This window comes from Sceloporus undulatus, chromosome 11 (genome assembly GCF_019175285.1).
Source record: "Sceloporus undulatus isolate JIND9_A2432 ecotype Alabama chromosome 11, SceUnd_v1.1, whole genome shotgun sequence".
Lineage (NCBI taxonomy): Eukaryota > Metazoa > Chordata > Lepidosauria > Squamata > Phrynosomatidae > Sceloporus > Sceloporus undulatus.
The window spans coordinates 11815547-11831462 of NC_056532.1; the positions used below are offsets into that span (position 1 = coordinate 11815547).

General features: G+C 42.9%; 1 protein-coding gene across 3 annotated transcripts in view; it reads left to right on the plus strand.

Annotated features, from left to right (window-relative positions):
• The window catches only part of SGSM2 (small G protein signaling modulator 2), a 104036-nt gene that overhangs the window by 41735 nt on the left and 46385 nt on the right, over positions 1 to 15916 (plus strand). For all 3 annotated transcript variants that reach the window (XM_042442627.1, XM_042442628.1, XM_042442629.1), the window contains exons 3-4: positions 7307 to 7469; positions 13375 to 13539. In XM_042442627.1, coding sequence (XP_042298561.1) covers positions 7307 to 7469; positions 13375 to 13539 — 328 coding nt within the window. The remainder of the gene's footprint in view (positions 1 to 7306; positions 7470 to 13374; positions 13540 to 15916) is intronic.

Genomic DNA, 15916 nt, shown 5'->3' on the forward strand with positions numbered 1-15916 from the left:
GGGTTGTACAATATTCATGGCATCACGGACTTGGAAGAGACCCCAAGGGCCATCCTATCCAATCTCCTGCCATGTAGGAAGGTTTATTGTTGGACTCTATCTGCCATAAATGTCGCATAGTCAGGGATGGTGGGAGTTTATAGCTCTTTGTGGGTTTTTTGGGCTCTGTGACCATGTTCTGGAAGAGTTTATTCCGAACGTTTCACCAGCATCTGTGGCTTTGGCATCTTCAGTGAATGATGTTGGTGAAACATCAGGAATAAACTCTTTTAGAACATGGTCACATACAGACCCACAAAAAGCTATGGATGCCGGCCATGAAAGCCTTCGACTTCACAGTTATATTCTAATTTCTTCATCCATGAACTAGTCAAAAGGCTCCCCTCTCCTATGCGAAAATCTGATGCAACTATAGAACTATTTTATAACACATTAAATGTCAAAATGTACCAGATTTGCCGTTTACTGTCCACGTTTGTCTTCCTCCCCAACGCATCTCCCTTATTGAATGGTGCAGAAAAGAGCTTTTTTCCTTGCTTTAAGGATGCGAGGCTTGTTGTGTGTTTTCATTTTGTCAGGGAGTTGCTCCATCGGGGATCTTCTGTCATCTCTTAATGCAATCGCTCCAGCCTTGCATCCTGTCTAATTGTATAATTGTCTTGCACTTATCCAATTTCCTACCTTTTATGTTCAGGCAAGGTTTTTACGCTTTAGACGTCTTTGTGTGTTTCTCCAGGGTTTTATCTTTCAAGGGAGATCTCTCCTGATATATATATATATTTTACAGCAGGCCTGGACTCAGGGTCATGTTTGGTGTTGGTATCAGGACTGCGACATTTAATCCATTAACCTTGCAGGGGGAAAAACCCAAAAACCTTCCTTCATACTGATGTTAAAGCAGTGCCCCTGATATATTGGACTGCAATTTAAAGGACAATAAAATTAAGAGCGACCTGAGAGTGAGAGTTGTTTCACAATGGAATATGGCTTCCTCAGAGTGTGATGGAGTCGTCTTCTTTGGAACATACTGCCAAGTTGAAATATATGGATGCCTCTTACTGTCAGGACGTTCTTCCTAATGTTTAAGTGGAATCTCTTCTCCTGTAGTTTGAACCCATTGCTCCATCTTCTAGTCTCTGGAGTAGCAGAAAAAAAGCTTGCTCCATCCTCAATGTGACATTTTGGTGGAATGTCTTGTAGTTTGAACCCATTGCTCCATGTTCTAGTCTCTGGAGTAGCAGAAAACAAGCTTGCTCCATGCTCAATATGACATTCCTTGAAATAGTCAAACATGGCAATCATGTCACCCCTTAACCATCTCTTCTCCAGGCAAAACATACCCAGCTCCCTAAGTCTCTCCTCTTAGGGCATGGTTTCAATAACCTTCACCATTTTGATCACCTTCCTTTGGACACGCTCCAGTTTCTCAATGTCCTTTTTGAATTGTGGTGCCCAGAATTAGACACAATATTCCAGGGGAGGCCTGACCAAAGCAGAATAGAGTGGCACTATTACTTCGCTCAAATCGAGACATTATACTCCTAGGAAGAGGAAAAGGAAGAGAAGGAGGAAGCTGCAACCGTTTAGATGGAGTGGATGGTGCTGTCAGTTGCTATTTCTACAGCAACAAAGCTGGAGATGGGCCTGCAACATGGGCCACATGCATCCTATATCATCATCATCATCATCATCATCATCATCATCATCATCATCATCATCTTATATCTTGCCTTTTCCCCTAAACTGGGACTCAGGGCAGCTTAGAATATTAAAGAACAAAGGCAGCATGTTATCCACCTCTGCATTTTCAGTATGACAGAGGTATGACAAAACCCATCATCGGATTTCACTCTTCAGGTTGTCAATCTACTTTGTTGATAAGCTGTGCCTTCTCTCTTATTCGTTCTCCTATTCAGAGCCGTTACCTTGCTTGCCTTCTCTTTCTCTTTTGCATTAAACTCATCCATAGTCATGGCCAGCCTGTGTGTAGGAAGCCTGGAAGGTGAAATCGCTGCATGGCCTTCTCTGCCACCCACACAGGCACTGGCTGCAATCTGGTGCCTAACTGGCATGGATGCCACATCCAGGCACCATGTGCAACCAAAACAGAATTAAGACGCACGCAGCTCAGATGGTTCCTGTCAGGAAGTCCACGCATTACAGCCAAGTTGGAAGAAATGTGCTTTGCATCCAAGGTTTCCATCCATGACGTCAACCTGCGGTTGGGATTACCTTCTTTGGAAGATGGTTTTGCTCAGCTTGATATGTTTGGATCATGACAAATCAAGTGTCGTTTACAGGAGAAGAGTCTTTGTTGGCTTGGAATGGCAAAACATATGGCTTACCAAATGAGTTTTTAACTGCTGGTTGCAAATATTTGTCTAAATCATAGAATCATAGAGTTGGAAGAGACCCCAAGGGCCATCCAGTCCAACCCCATTCTGCCATGCAGGAACTCTCAACAAAGCATCCCCAACATATGGCTATACAGCCTTTGTTTAAAGACTTCCAGAGAAGGAGACTCCAAGGAAACATGTTCCACTGTCAAACAGCTCTTACTGTCAGGAAGTTCCTCCTAATATTTAGGTGGAATCTCTTTTCCTGGAGCTTGCATCTGTTTTTCTGGGTCCTATTCTCTGGAGCAGCAGAATACAAGCTTGTTCCATCCTCAATGTGACAGCCTTCAAATATTTTAACAGGACTATCATATCATATATCATATCATATATCATATCAGGGCTATCATAAATGCTAATCATGGCTCAGACAAAGCTGGGCAAAGGCCCCCAAAGCCCAATTTCTAGGGCTCCAGGGCATCATACAGTCCCGGCATTAACTGGCACATTTCAAAGAAGCTTCCAAGCATGAAAAACAAGAACTTAAAAAAAAAACCAAAACAAAAATAGGAAATAAGCTTAGCACAAATAGAGCAGATAGCAGTCCCATACACTTTTGGCTCAGGCCCTGCCTTGGCTGGCTTAAGCCCACAGCAACCATACAGCCTTTGGCAAGGGAATGGGAACGTTGATTTAAGGTGGCTATAGTTACATTTTTCAAACATTTGAACTGTGTGTTCACAAACCAGATGGAACAGTTTTGTCGGCGGGAACTAAAACAGTGGATTAAAACAGAGATTTTGATTGATCATTGACAAAAAAAACCCCAAACTTCCCAGTATTAAGAGGTGTTTGGCACAGAGAGGATTACTACACACAGCTTTTACAGCCGGGAAAAAGTGGCTTTGGAGATTGGAGATACTTATCGCAGCACGACACCTCCAACCCATAGCTGCTGTCCCCAAAGTGAGGTTAAGGTGTCCCTTTTCATTGACGGGGGAAACCCATCAATGGCCTCCCAATTGCACTAATCCACAAGTGCGAAACATCACTGCAAGGGCGGTTGCAATATTGGCAGTCATCCAGGGCTAGTATTTTCTATTCTCCCCCATCTTCCTCTTGCTTATGCTTGGTTCACACATAGCCACAAAGCTTAGCTTAGAGCTGTCTGTATTCTTTTTTCTCCTTGCCATTTAAGGCAATGTAGATTTTATAGGTATTTATTGATTGCTGCAGCGGCTGTTAACATCATCCATTACGCTTTCATTCCAGCTCTTCAGCTGAAGCCCAGCTTTGACTGATGGAAAGGTAAATCTTTATATATTTTAACATTACATGTTTGCTGCTACAATTGGTGTAGAGGTTGAACCTCATTTCCCATCAATCCCAAATACAGGCAACACTGAAGGATGATGGTCGTATTACTGTAGTTCTTCAACTCTGAAAAGTTGAAGGCTCACTCCCTCCAAGTTTACATACTTGCTATTTCAGGATAACTTTCCCACCGATTCATGTTTCATGTAGTGTAATTTTGGCACCTGCAAACTTTCTGTACCCAAAGGATTTTGAATTTGAATTGACATTCTCACATACCTATGGCATATATGTATGTGTGTGTGTGTGTGTGTGTGTGTGTGTGTCCATCCCTGGCTTCCACTTCGCTAAATGCATCTGAGGAAGTAGACTGAAGTCTACAAAAGCTCATGCTGCCAACTTCTTTCTTTCGGTGAATCTCAAAGGTGCTACAAGATCTCTCTACATATTGATTCCACAGATCAACATGGCTATATCTTTGAATTCTACAAATCCCAGGATTGTGTAGGATGGAGCCATGGCAGTTAAAGTGGTGTCAAAGTGCATTATTTCTGTGTCAGGTCAGACCTTAATTTCACGACTGACGCCATTAGCTTTCTTTGTTGGGACCACAATGGAATTATACCATTCAAATGAACACAGAGACTTGTTAGTTTTCCATTGGTCTGCTATAGCTGGTTTGAGTTGGTTGGTGTATGCGCATGCATTAAGAGAGAATTTCAGCCTTTTAGAAAGCAAAAGAATAGCTGTCTTTTGCACTGAATTGTTTCTTCACTCCCCAAAGCTGGTTTGCTTCCCCAAAGTCTCAATGCAGTAATGGATACAACTGAACACAAAATATTGTGGTTATATCAGTCTGGAAGAGTTTGATCCAGCTTTCTTTCTCTCTCTCTCGTTCTTTCTTTCTGGAGGTGTGGGATGAGTTGGAGAAATCTGCATGCCTCTATAATTCTTTTAATCACAGATCAACAGGGCTTGTTCATGGATGAAAACGCTCTGTGGGTGTCGAAGTGCCAGGAAGCTGGGTAGTTCAATTGAGTGGATAGCTACCACATTAATGAAGTGGGCATCTTCTGGAGCGGTGAGCAAAGGGGAAAGAAAAGGAGCCAATTTCTACCTCGAGTAATTTTACAAATGCTTTATACAGTGTGTGAAGATGCCTTCTCTGTTGTGGTGCCCGACTTCTGGATTGCCCTTGCCCAATCTTGCGGGCCAGATTGGTACTGAGGCTAGTTTTTATTCCAGCACCAAGTTAGAACCAGGTTCATTTATTATATCTTATGTTTTAATATGTTTATTAGTCATTTATAAAATTAATCACATCGTCCATTTCCAGTCATTACAAGGTGCGATTTCCAAATCGAATCAGACGTTCAAAATAACATTCATTTTCCAGTTAAGTATTGCTTCTGTAGGATCTCTTATATTAACTACTATATGGTATATATTAACTACTATACAGTATTCCTTCTTTTCGTACTTACATACATTACTTCATTCATTGCGGTCTTCTGAATTTTATGCCAAATTTCTCTTCTTTTTGGGCAGCTATCACGTATTTCATGTATGACTTTTCACCATGCACCCACATGTTTTAAGCTATACATTTTATCTAATTTTGTTTCTGTCTAGTATTTATTTTCTATTTACTTCAAATTATAATGTCCCCCCACTCTTTCTTTAAATATTTCATGACCTTACTCCAGGTTCATTTACTAATAGCTTAATTGTTCTTGTTCAAATTTTTGTTTTGTGCATTGTTTTAAAGGCTTCTGATACATATCTTAACTTGTTAAATGGTTAAATGTGCTTTTAGTTTTACACATTTGTCTGTTGTCTTGCAATTTTAAAGGGTTCAAATTGATTTTATTTGTAGGTGTATCTTGGAATCCTGTGATAGAGAATGGGACAGAAACGGAATATATGCATACATATACATGGGAGGGTTGGTGTCCTGCTATCATGCTGCGACAGAATGCCAAAAGTGCAGTAGCCGAAGCAACAAGTGGTGTCTGATAACAGTCTGAGGTCAAGAGCTGTAAATTAAAGCAGAGTCCAAGTAGCAGCAGCAAGATATCAGAGTCAAGAAACAGTCCAGAGTCATAAATCACAGGGTTGTATTTCACAGTAGATGTAGAGAAACCAAATTTGCTTCTTGCAAACTAAGTGGGAAAAGGCCCCTAACTTATAAAGCCATCCAACTCAGCCCCAGCCCAACTTGCAGACCTTATTTCAGCTGCGCGCATGCAGCCTCTCCGCCTCTGAGTTTGTGCCAAATGCTGAATCCTTCGCCTTTCCCAAAGACATGGAGCTTTCTTTCTTACCTCTTCCTCCTCTGTTTGCCAACCGTGAAAGCCAAAATAAAGCTGCTTCGGGTCACTTTGGAGGTATGCTTTTTAAATGATGCATGCATTCTGAAAGTGCGGAAGCTGCTCCAAAACTGCGCTCTAGTCCTTAGGAGTGGATCGTGGCTTTCGCGTGGCTTCCAGACTCTTAGTAAGCATGCATCATTTAAACAGCATACCTCCAAAGTGATCTGAAGCAGCTTTATTTTGGCATGTCTGTATGGGGCCATAGATTGTAATTGTTTGCATGGAACTGCAGATGGGTTACAGCTCTTCATTCCAGAATTCTGCTTTCCCTGCCAGTGTAGTATAAACGTATGGTGGAATAGAACATAAAAGGAGTCATGCTGGTTCAGATCCAAGGCCCATCTAGTGCTGCAGTTAGTCTATTATGGCTCCCAATGGCAAATCAGGTGTCTATGGCAAGGCTACAAGCAGGAAAGGAGGTCCAATCCAATTCTGAAAGCAAAGGAATAGGTATGTTATATACATTACAGGAATGGGCAGATGGCATATCATGGCCTACCAGTAGATCTCTAGGTGATCCTCTGCTGGATCAACTTGAACTGTGAAAGGTCTTCCTTTGAATATCACTTGAAAGAGAGATTCAGAGAATGGGGACAAAGCTGTTTAATGGAATGTGCTCTCCATTGAAGTCTGCATGGTACTTTCAGTGACAGGTTGCACCAGTTGCAAGACATTTGGAGGGATGTAGTTAGCCCAGAGCAGTGGTTCCCAACCTTCCTAATGCAGCGACCTTTTAATACAGGTCCTCATGTTGTGATGATCCCCAACCATAAATGTGGGTAGACCTCCTCAAGACGGATAGAGGAGCGGTGTTTTCCAATGGTCTTCGGCGACCCCGTGAAAGGGTCCTTTGACCCCCAAAGGGGTTGCGACCCACAGGTTGAGAGCCGCTGCCCTAGAGTCAGACATATCATGCTTGTGCATCTTGTGGGATAGTAATCCATGTTTGTCCAAGGAGCTTATCGCACAAGGAAAGAAAGCGGACGTTCTGCCAGATAGTAGCGCCTTACCACATGATGTCGTAGTTCATCAGTTCTCTTCCCATGGGAGATGGTTGTAAAACTGTGATCAAATGGGGTGATAAAAAAGGCTTGCTTTTATGACTGTCTCCCATGGGAAAAGAACGGAAGAACTACAATATCATGTGGTAAGGCATTAGAAAGGCACAACTCTCTAGCTAAACTTTATGTTTCTTTCTTCACACGATTAGACCCCAAGAGAGCTGCACTCTGGATTGGGTTGGCATTGCTTATTGGCACTCTCTGTTTGCTTTTCCTCTTCCAGGGGTGGTGGAAGCATGCCTTCTGCACATGCTGAAGCGGCGGGCGGCTGGTTTCCTGCGGACTGACAAGATTGCTGCTCTCTTCACCAAGGTTGGCAAGACATACGACGTGGCCAGTGATATCTGCAGGAAAGCGCAGGAGCTGCTGCAGCAGGTAGAAGGCAGGTGAGGGCAAAAGTCTATCTCCAAGGGACACCTAAAACAGAGCAGAATATCATTTTGCACAATTCAGTCCCTCTTGCTCCCTGGGAGGGGGGCACCATTGTAGGAAAGGGCGCCTCTTGGACAACACTTTGCTAAGGGCTTTCTGTGCCACCTTCACCAGGGCTAGAATTGGTCCTTTCCCCTTTATCATTGCCAGAGAGATTTGGACACACGTCTCCGTTTGAGGAAGCTCGGGGTCCTTTCACACTGCAGAATTATAGTGCTATGGCTTTAACGTCCATGGCAACATCTTATGCAATCCTGGGATTTGCAGTTTGGAGTGGGGCATTTGGTATTCCCAGCCAGAGAGCTCAAGTGCCTCACCAAACTACAAATCTCAGGACTGCGGTCTATTATTTTGAATGGTTGGAGGCTTGGCCCAGCTGATTCTGAGCTGAAGCCTAGGGCCAAGTTAATTCACGATTGTAGAACTGGGGAATTGTTATCTCACTTCTTTCCCTGATCGATCGTTCCCAAATTCATAGAATTAATTGCAGGTAACTAGTTATTTCTCACTAGTTATTTCAAACTCCGTTGGGAATGATGAAGTTTTAGGTGGCCCTGATCCCAGACAAATAATAGCAATAGCAGCTTAATTTATATACTGCTTCATACCGCCTAAGCAATCTCTAAGCGGTTTAGAACTGTAAGCTAATATAATCAGTATATAATAATTATAATAATAATCAATATATTTCCCCATGACTGTAACCTGAACTAGCCACAAAATAAAATGTGCCCATTTTTTCCCCACTTTTTCAGGTCATCTAAAAGAAATTGGGAGAATATAGGCAGGAGGTTCAGCCATCAGACAGCACTTCTCTCTCTATTCAGGTTATTAGCTTAAGTCAAGCGAGAATAAGATAAAAGAAGAATGCTCTTTTCATTCTCTATTATTGTCTGGTGAATTCTAAGAAAGAAAGTCTTATTTGATGGATTCCTTTCCTCTCCACCCTTCCAGTTTCAACTGGAAGTGTAATCTTCAACCAGCATTTCTTAACGTGGAACGCTTCACGTATGACGGACTACGTCTCCCATCATTCTCCAACCAGAATACTGGCTGTCATGGAAGTTATAATTTGATACACTTTGAGAGTTGGGGAAGCTAAGCCATCCATCCATCCAAATTTTGGTCCTCCGGGTGTTTTGGACTTTAGGTCCTAGATGCCCCAGCCAATTTGGCTAACCGTCAGGAATTCTGGGACCTGAAGTCCAAAATAGCTGGAAGACCAAAGTTTGGAAATCATTGGAGCTTTAAAAAGTTATTTTTTTGTGTGCAGCACTGGGCTGGTGCCAAGATGATTTGGAGATTCTGGAAGTTGTAGTCCATAGAGTAACTTTTCCAAGCTCTGCTTGGGGAAGAAGTAGGTCTCCAGAGGTTTTGAACCTGAATTAACATCTTCTCCTGCCAGCATAGCCAATGGCCAGGAGGATTGTGGAAGCTGAAAGTCTAAAACATCTGGACCTCTATGTTTTCAACTGCACTCTTTCATGGGAGCAAAGCTTGAATGTTAAATCTGTGAGTGGGACAGGACACATGTTATTCTAGAGCTCGTCTTTGCAAATGCGTGTGCATGAACTAAGGTAGAGATAGACTGGAGTAACAGTTTGCATCACACAAAAGTTAGTGGCATCAAAAATATCCCTATTTTCATCTGGGAGAGCATAGCAGGTATGCACAGGATCTATGGGAAGGAGCAATAGGGGACTGCAGTAGATACAGTAGAAACGTCAGGGACAAATTCTTCCAGAACACAGCCCAAAAACTCACAAGAAACTGTGGATGCCAGCCATGAAAGTCTTTGACTTCATAATAGGGGTCTGTGTAATGAGGCAGCGTGGTTTGAATGTTGGACAGAGTTCGAATCCCTGGTCAACCATGGAAATCCACTGGTCACACACTCTCAGCCTCAGAGGATGGCATTAGCAAATCCTCTCTGAAGAAACTTGCTGTAAGTCAGAAACGACTTGAAGGCGAACAACAACAAGGATGCTGAAGTTGTAGCCCTCTGCCCAACCTACAGTCGTTTGGGATTATATTTGAGTCTAGTCTGCACTGTGGAAATATTCCAGTTTGACACCATTTTAACTGCCAGGGCTCAATGCTATGGAATTCTGGGATCGGTGGTTTTGTCAGCCCTTTAGATTTCTGTGTCTGAGAGCCCTGGTGCCAATGACAAACTACAAATCCTGCTGTTCCACAGCATTGAGCCATGGCAGTTGATTTTGCAGAACAGACCCAAGTGAGTGTTTCTTCTGGAATCCAGAGGACCAGAAACTTGTGTGTTTAATCCAATGAAGAAAAGAGATAGCAATTTGGCTGGCAATTTGGCGTGGCATTCATGGAAGGCTGTTAAAACAAGAGAAACGGTGCATTAGGCTTTATTGTTTTGGGAAATGAGCTCCGTCATACCGGTCTCTTATTCCTGCATCCCTCCATTCCTTCCTCGCTGAAGCTTTTCTTTTGCAATGGCTGGTTGGCTTGGCCTTGTAAGCGTTAGCATGCCCGCAAGCTATCTTTTTGTCATCACCTGTCATCATATCTGGAAAGGCTCTTGAATCATCCCTATAGCATTAACTTGTCCATATGCCTACAGAGGAAAAGGAAAAACATGGAGGCGGAAGGTGTTCAATAAGCTGTTATGTCTGTTTGAGAGCGGCAGACGTACCCTTGGTCCCCTCCCCCTTATAAAATTTATTGCATTGCTTGGGAGAAGCCAGCAGATCGAATGCTGTTGTCGGAGCAACAGGGATCGATGGCGCAGGAATCAGACCAGATAATCCAGACTTGGGACATTATGACAATGTTTTGCAAAAATGGCAGCAAGCCTGAAAAATAATATATGGCTGCTTCTCCGCTGTATAATGACAGGGAAAAGGGTAATGCACAAGACAAAAGTGGAAGAATGATGGGAGATGCCAGTCAGCTCAGGACTGGAGTGCAAACATTATACAAAGAAAATCCCATACTCAACCCTTGTCTGTTTTGCAAAATTGTGATGATCAAACATGCAGGTTGAGTCTGAAATACTTGGGACCAGAAGTGTTTCTCAACATGGAGTGTGTATGTGTGTGTATATAGACACGCACATATATATATATACACACACACACACATACATACATACACAGCGGGCCCTTGTTAGCTGGATACCAGAATTCATGGATGTTCAAGTCCCATTAACTACAGTGACATTGTAAAATGGTGTGCGCTGTATAAAATGGTAAAGTCAAGGTTTGCTATTTGTAATAGCCATTTGGAATTTATACTTTTTTGGGGGGAATATTTTGGAATTTATACTTTTTTGGGTTATTTTCCAGCCTTGGATACTTGAATCCGTGGATAAAAAAATCCGTGTCTATGGATGGCTGACTGTATATCTGTGTCTGTGTATGTGTTCGGATTTTGAATTACCTGTATTTGCACATATGCACAAAATGAGATATCTCAGGGATGGTATTTGTCTAAACACAAAATTCATTTATGTTTCATATGCACCTTATATACACGCAGCCTGAAGTTTATTATACTGTATCCATGGATTCTTTATCCACGGACTGAAGCATCCATGGCTTGAAAATATTCCAAAAAATACATATAAATTCCACAAAGCCAACCTTGATTTTGCCATTTTCTATAAGGCACATCATTTTACTATCTATTGTATTTAATGGGACTTGAATATCCATGGATTTTGGTATCCACAGGGGATCCTGGACCCAAACCCCAGAGGATACGAAGGGCCAATTGTATGCAATTTTTAAAAAGTAATTACTGTACGGGCTTGGAACAAAGTTTAACCATCAGATGGCAAACATTTCGCTATCTCAACGACTCATGGAAAAGTTTTGGGATTTTTGAGTATTCTGGAATTATTGATAAGGGGGACTCAACCTGTAATAGAAAAGATAGATTACAAAAATACATTTCTATCTATGTTTATATAGAATCGTAAGAATCTTAGAGCTGGAAGGCAACATAAGGGCTATCCAGTCAACCTTTTTGCCAAAAATGGACAGTCTGAATATCGATTCCAAATCTTGCAATCTACTAATAGCAAGCTCATCCCCTGATCCTTTCTAAAAACCTTTTCTACATCTTTATAGAAGAGATTGGTTTGCTTTGATTGAGAGTTCCTGCATGGCAGGAGGTTGGGCTAGATGGCCCTTGTGGTCTCTTCCAACTCTATGATTATATGATTATAGGTATTTAGATACAAGTCACATGTATCTAGTAGAGAAATAGAATAGCTTTAACATAAATTAAAACAAGGAAACAAGGTAAAATAGCAAACTTTCTCTGAGTGTTCATCCTCTTGTGGCCAAAATGACGCAAGATGGACGAATAAGTGGGCTTGGGAGAATGCTGAGCCTTACAGAAATGCACACAAGGCTGGGTTTTCTCTCCGGCAACCACCTCCGTTGTGACATTCCCCTTCCCCAAGGAATTCTAATTTCCTTCTGCAAGGAAATCCCATCCTTCCAGAAGATGGTCGCAATTTATATTGTCCCATGCAGCATTTTGGTTTTTTAAATGGTTTTAAACGTATATTTTTATGCTTCTTGGCTGCATCCGCACTGCAGGCATAATGCACTTTGACACCACTTTAAGAGACCACTTTGATCGGAATTCCACAGGGTTGAGCCATGACAGTTAAAGCGGTGTCTGACCGCATTATTTCTGCAGTGTGGCTGCCGCCTTTATTGCATGCTAATTTGTGGGTCCTGGTGAACCATAAAGGAGTAATAAATTAATATATACTTAGAATCATAGCATTGGAAGAGACTTCAAGGGCAATCCAGTCCAGCCTCATTCTGCCATGCAGGAACTCTCAATCCAAGCATCCCCGACAGATGGCCATCCAGCCTCTGTTTAAAGACCTCCAAGGAAGGAGACTCCACTACACTCCGAGGGAATGTCTTCCACAATCAAACATCTCTTACTGTCAGGAGGTTCCTCCTTTTGTTTTGGTGGAATCTGTTTTCTTGTAGTTTGAATCCATTGTTCCAGGTCCTTTTCTCTGGAGCAGCAGAAAACAAGTTTGTTCTCTCCTCAGTATGGCATCCCTTCAAATACTTAAACAGGGCTATCATACCTCTTAACCGTCTCTTCTCCAGGCCAAACGTTCCCAGCTCCTTAAGTCTCTCCTCATAAGGCTTCATGGTTTCCAGAGTCTTCACCATTTTGGTGGTCCTCTTTGGACATGCTCCAGCTTTTCAACATCTTTTTTAAACTGTGGTGCCCAAAACTGGAGACAGGATTCCAGATGAGGCCAGCCCGCAAGTTAAACATGAGTTGCTGGTGTGATGCAGCAGCTGAAAAGGCCAACACAATTTTAGGCAACCAAACAAGGTTGGCAAACAAAATGGTGAAGGGTCTGGAAACCTTATGAGGAGAGACATAGGTAGCTGGGTATGTTTAGCCTGGAGAAGAGACAGTTAAGATAGCCCTGTATAAGTATAATGTTATATTGAAGAGGCAGCAAGCTTGTTTTCTGCTGCTCCAGAGAATAAGACCTGGAGCAATGGGCTCAAACTACAAGGAGATTCCACCTAGACATTGGGAAGAACCTCCTGACAGTAAGAGGTGTTCGATGTGGGAATATGCTGCCTTGGAGTGTGGTGGAGTCTCCTTCTTTGGAGGTTTTTAAACAGAGGCTGGATGACCATCTCTTGGAGGCATTTTGGTTGTGTATTCCTGCATGGCAGAATGGGGTTGGATGATCCTTGGGGTCTCTTCCAGCTCTAGGATTCTATGATGGCATGAGTCAATTTGTTTTTTAATTGCGTTGAAACAGATGCCAAGACCTACTTCTTGGCTTTGGGTACTCTTTTCAAGTCTTGAATTTGTGTTTTTGTTTCCCAGCAAGAAGTACCAGCCAGCTGGCCAAGAATCCCTTAAGCGGCAAAGCTCTACCGCAAGCAAAGCCCCCAGCCTCACCCCACAAGCTATCAAGCACATTTGGGTGCGCACCGCTTTAACGGAGAGAGTGCTTGACAAAATTGTGCAGTTCATTGTGGACAATTGCAGGTAAGGAGCGCTGCAGTGAGAAGTGGGCTTTATGGATGCTGTTGGTTACACTCTCAATGTGAAGCTACAGCACTTATTTGGGAAGAGTATTCCCTTTGCCTGCTGGAGGTCCTGAGATCAGTCCTTTGCACCTCCAGTTGTGAAACAATGCAGAGCTTGGAGACGTTAATGTTTTGGACTACAACTCCCAGAATCAACCACAGGCAGGGGCTTTGCTTGTTGGAGGATTTTGTAGTCCAAAAGGTAACAGGTCCAAGTGTAGCTTTCCCCAACTTGGCATCCACCAAATGTGCTGGGACACAGCACCCATCGTTGCCAGCTAAAACAGCCAGTGTTCGGGGAGATGATGGGAGTTGCAGTCCTACACAATGGGTGGCAAGTTAGGGAGTGCTGTTCCAAGAGAGCCACCAGCTTTTCCTTTCTGTCCGTCATGTGAAACATGACATCGTCCACTTTTATGCCACATTTCAAAGATGCCCAAAGGAGTTCTGAGGATAGTGGCATGGTCTGAACTCTGCTACGATCCTGCCCTCTGGAAATGTTGGGCTGCAACTCCCATCATTCCCAACTGGGATGGAAATGCAATTTGCAGGCTGACACATCTGGAGATAGCAAACCATCCATAGTGGCTGGATCTTACCTAGCTGAGATTTATTTCCTAACAGGGAACCCAGTTTATGATACCCAGCATTAGAGTTTAGAAATGTTCTTGTTGGGCTACACCTTCCAGAATCCCCATCCAGCATGGCCACTGACTTGCTGGCTAGAAGAGCCTTACAGCTGTGGTCCTAAAAGCTATTTCCCTGGCCTCTGTTTTGTGCGGGACTAGACTGAGAAAAGAAATTGGATTTTCTCCATTGGATGCAACCCATGGTTGGACAGTGTCCCAGGAGGTCAGGAGAGCTGCTTGTTACGACATGAACCACAAAATATAAATGTCCGTGAATGTGAGTGTGCTCATCTCTCCTTTGGCTTGTGTTGAACTCTTCAATATGTCCAACACACAGCCACTGCTTCTTTTTGTATCAGGGAAAAATAGTTTTTGTGGGTTTTTTGGGCTGTGTGGCTGTGTTCGAGAAGAATTTATCCCTGGCGTTTCACTTGCATCTGTGGCTGGCATCTTCAGAGGAAATGTGTGGGGTATATATATTGTGTGACCCTTGGTTGGGCAGATAACATTAACATGTAAATCGCCCCCATGGGTCACTTCCATGCCACCAACCTCTGAAGATGCCAGCTACGGATGCAGGCGAAACATCAAGGATAAATTCTTCCAGGACACAGCCACATAGCCCAAAAAACCCACAAAAAACTATGGATGCCAGCTGTGAAAGCTTTCAACTTCACATCAGAAATAAAAATATTTCTGGGCTGAAGGAATGACATCACTGTGTTAGCATCTCTGAGCACACATGGCTTAGGAAAGATGCTCCTGCCCCATCTAGTGGTACATTATCCCCAGCATTCAAGGCTGTACATCTTCACAGGAACATAGGACGCTGCGTTATACCAGGTTAGACTGCACAATGTCACATTACGCTGTTGTAGCGCTCTTATTCCACTTTAGCTGCATGACAGTACTCAACAGCATAAGTACAGTCAGCCCTCCATATCCACGGATTCTTGACTCACAGATTCAAGCACCCATGGCTTGAAAATGTTTTAAAAAGCATAGATTCCAAATAGCAAACCTTGATTTTGCCACTGTATATAAGAGACACCATTTTGTTACTCCACTGTATGTAAAGGGACTTGAGCATCCATGGATTTTGGTGTCCATGGGGGGTCCTGGCACCAAACTCCAGTGGATACTAGGGGTCCTCTGCACATAACAGCAACAATACCAAAGCCCAGGTAATGCCCAAATGCATCTGAAGACTAGGATTTTGCCATTGTACATAAGGAACACCATTTTGCTATATCATTGTATGTAATGGGACTTGAGCATCCACAGATTTTGGATGGGGGTCCTGGCACTAAACTCCAGTGGATACTAAGGGTCCTCTGTACATAACAGCAACAATAACAAAGCCCAAATAATGCCCAAATGCATCTGAGGAAGTAGATTGAAGTCTAGGAAAGCTCATGCTGCCAATCTCTTTATTTCAATGAGTCTCAAAGGTGCCACAAGATCTCTCTACATACAAAGCCCAGATAAAACAATGAAACAATTAAAATGAACAATTTAAAAGCAGATAGCCTCATATAGAATCCTAATGTTGGAACGGACCCCAAAGGCCATCCAGTCTAACCCCTTGCCATGCAGGGAGACACGATCCAAGCACTCCCGACAGACATAAGCAACTAGCAACATTAAAATGGTACATTTAAATTGCAATACCCTATGCACAGCCTAAATACACGTTATCCAATGTTC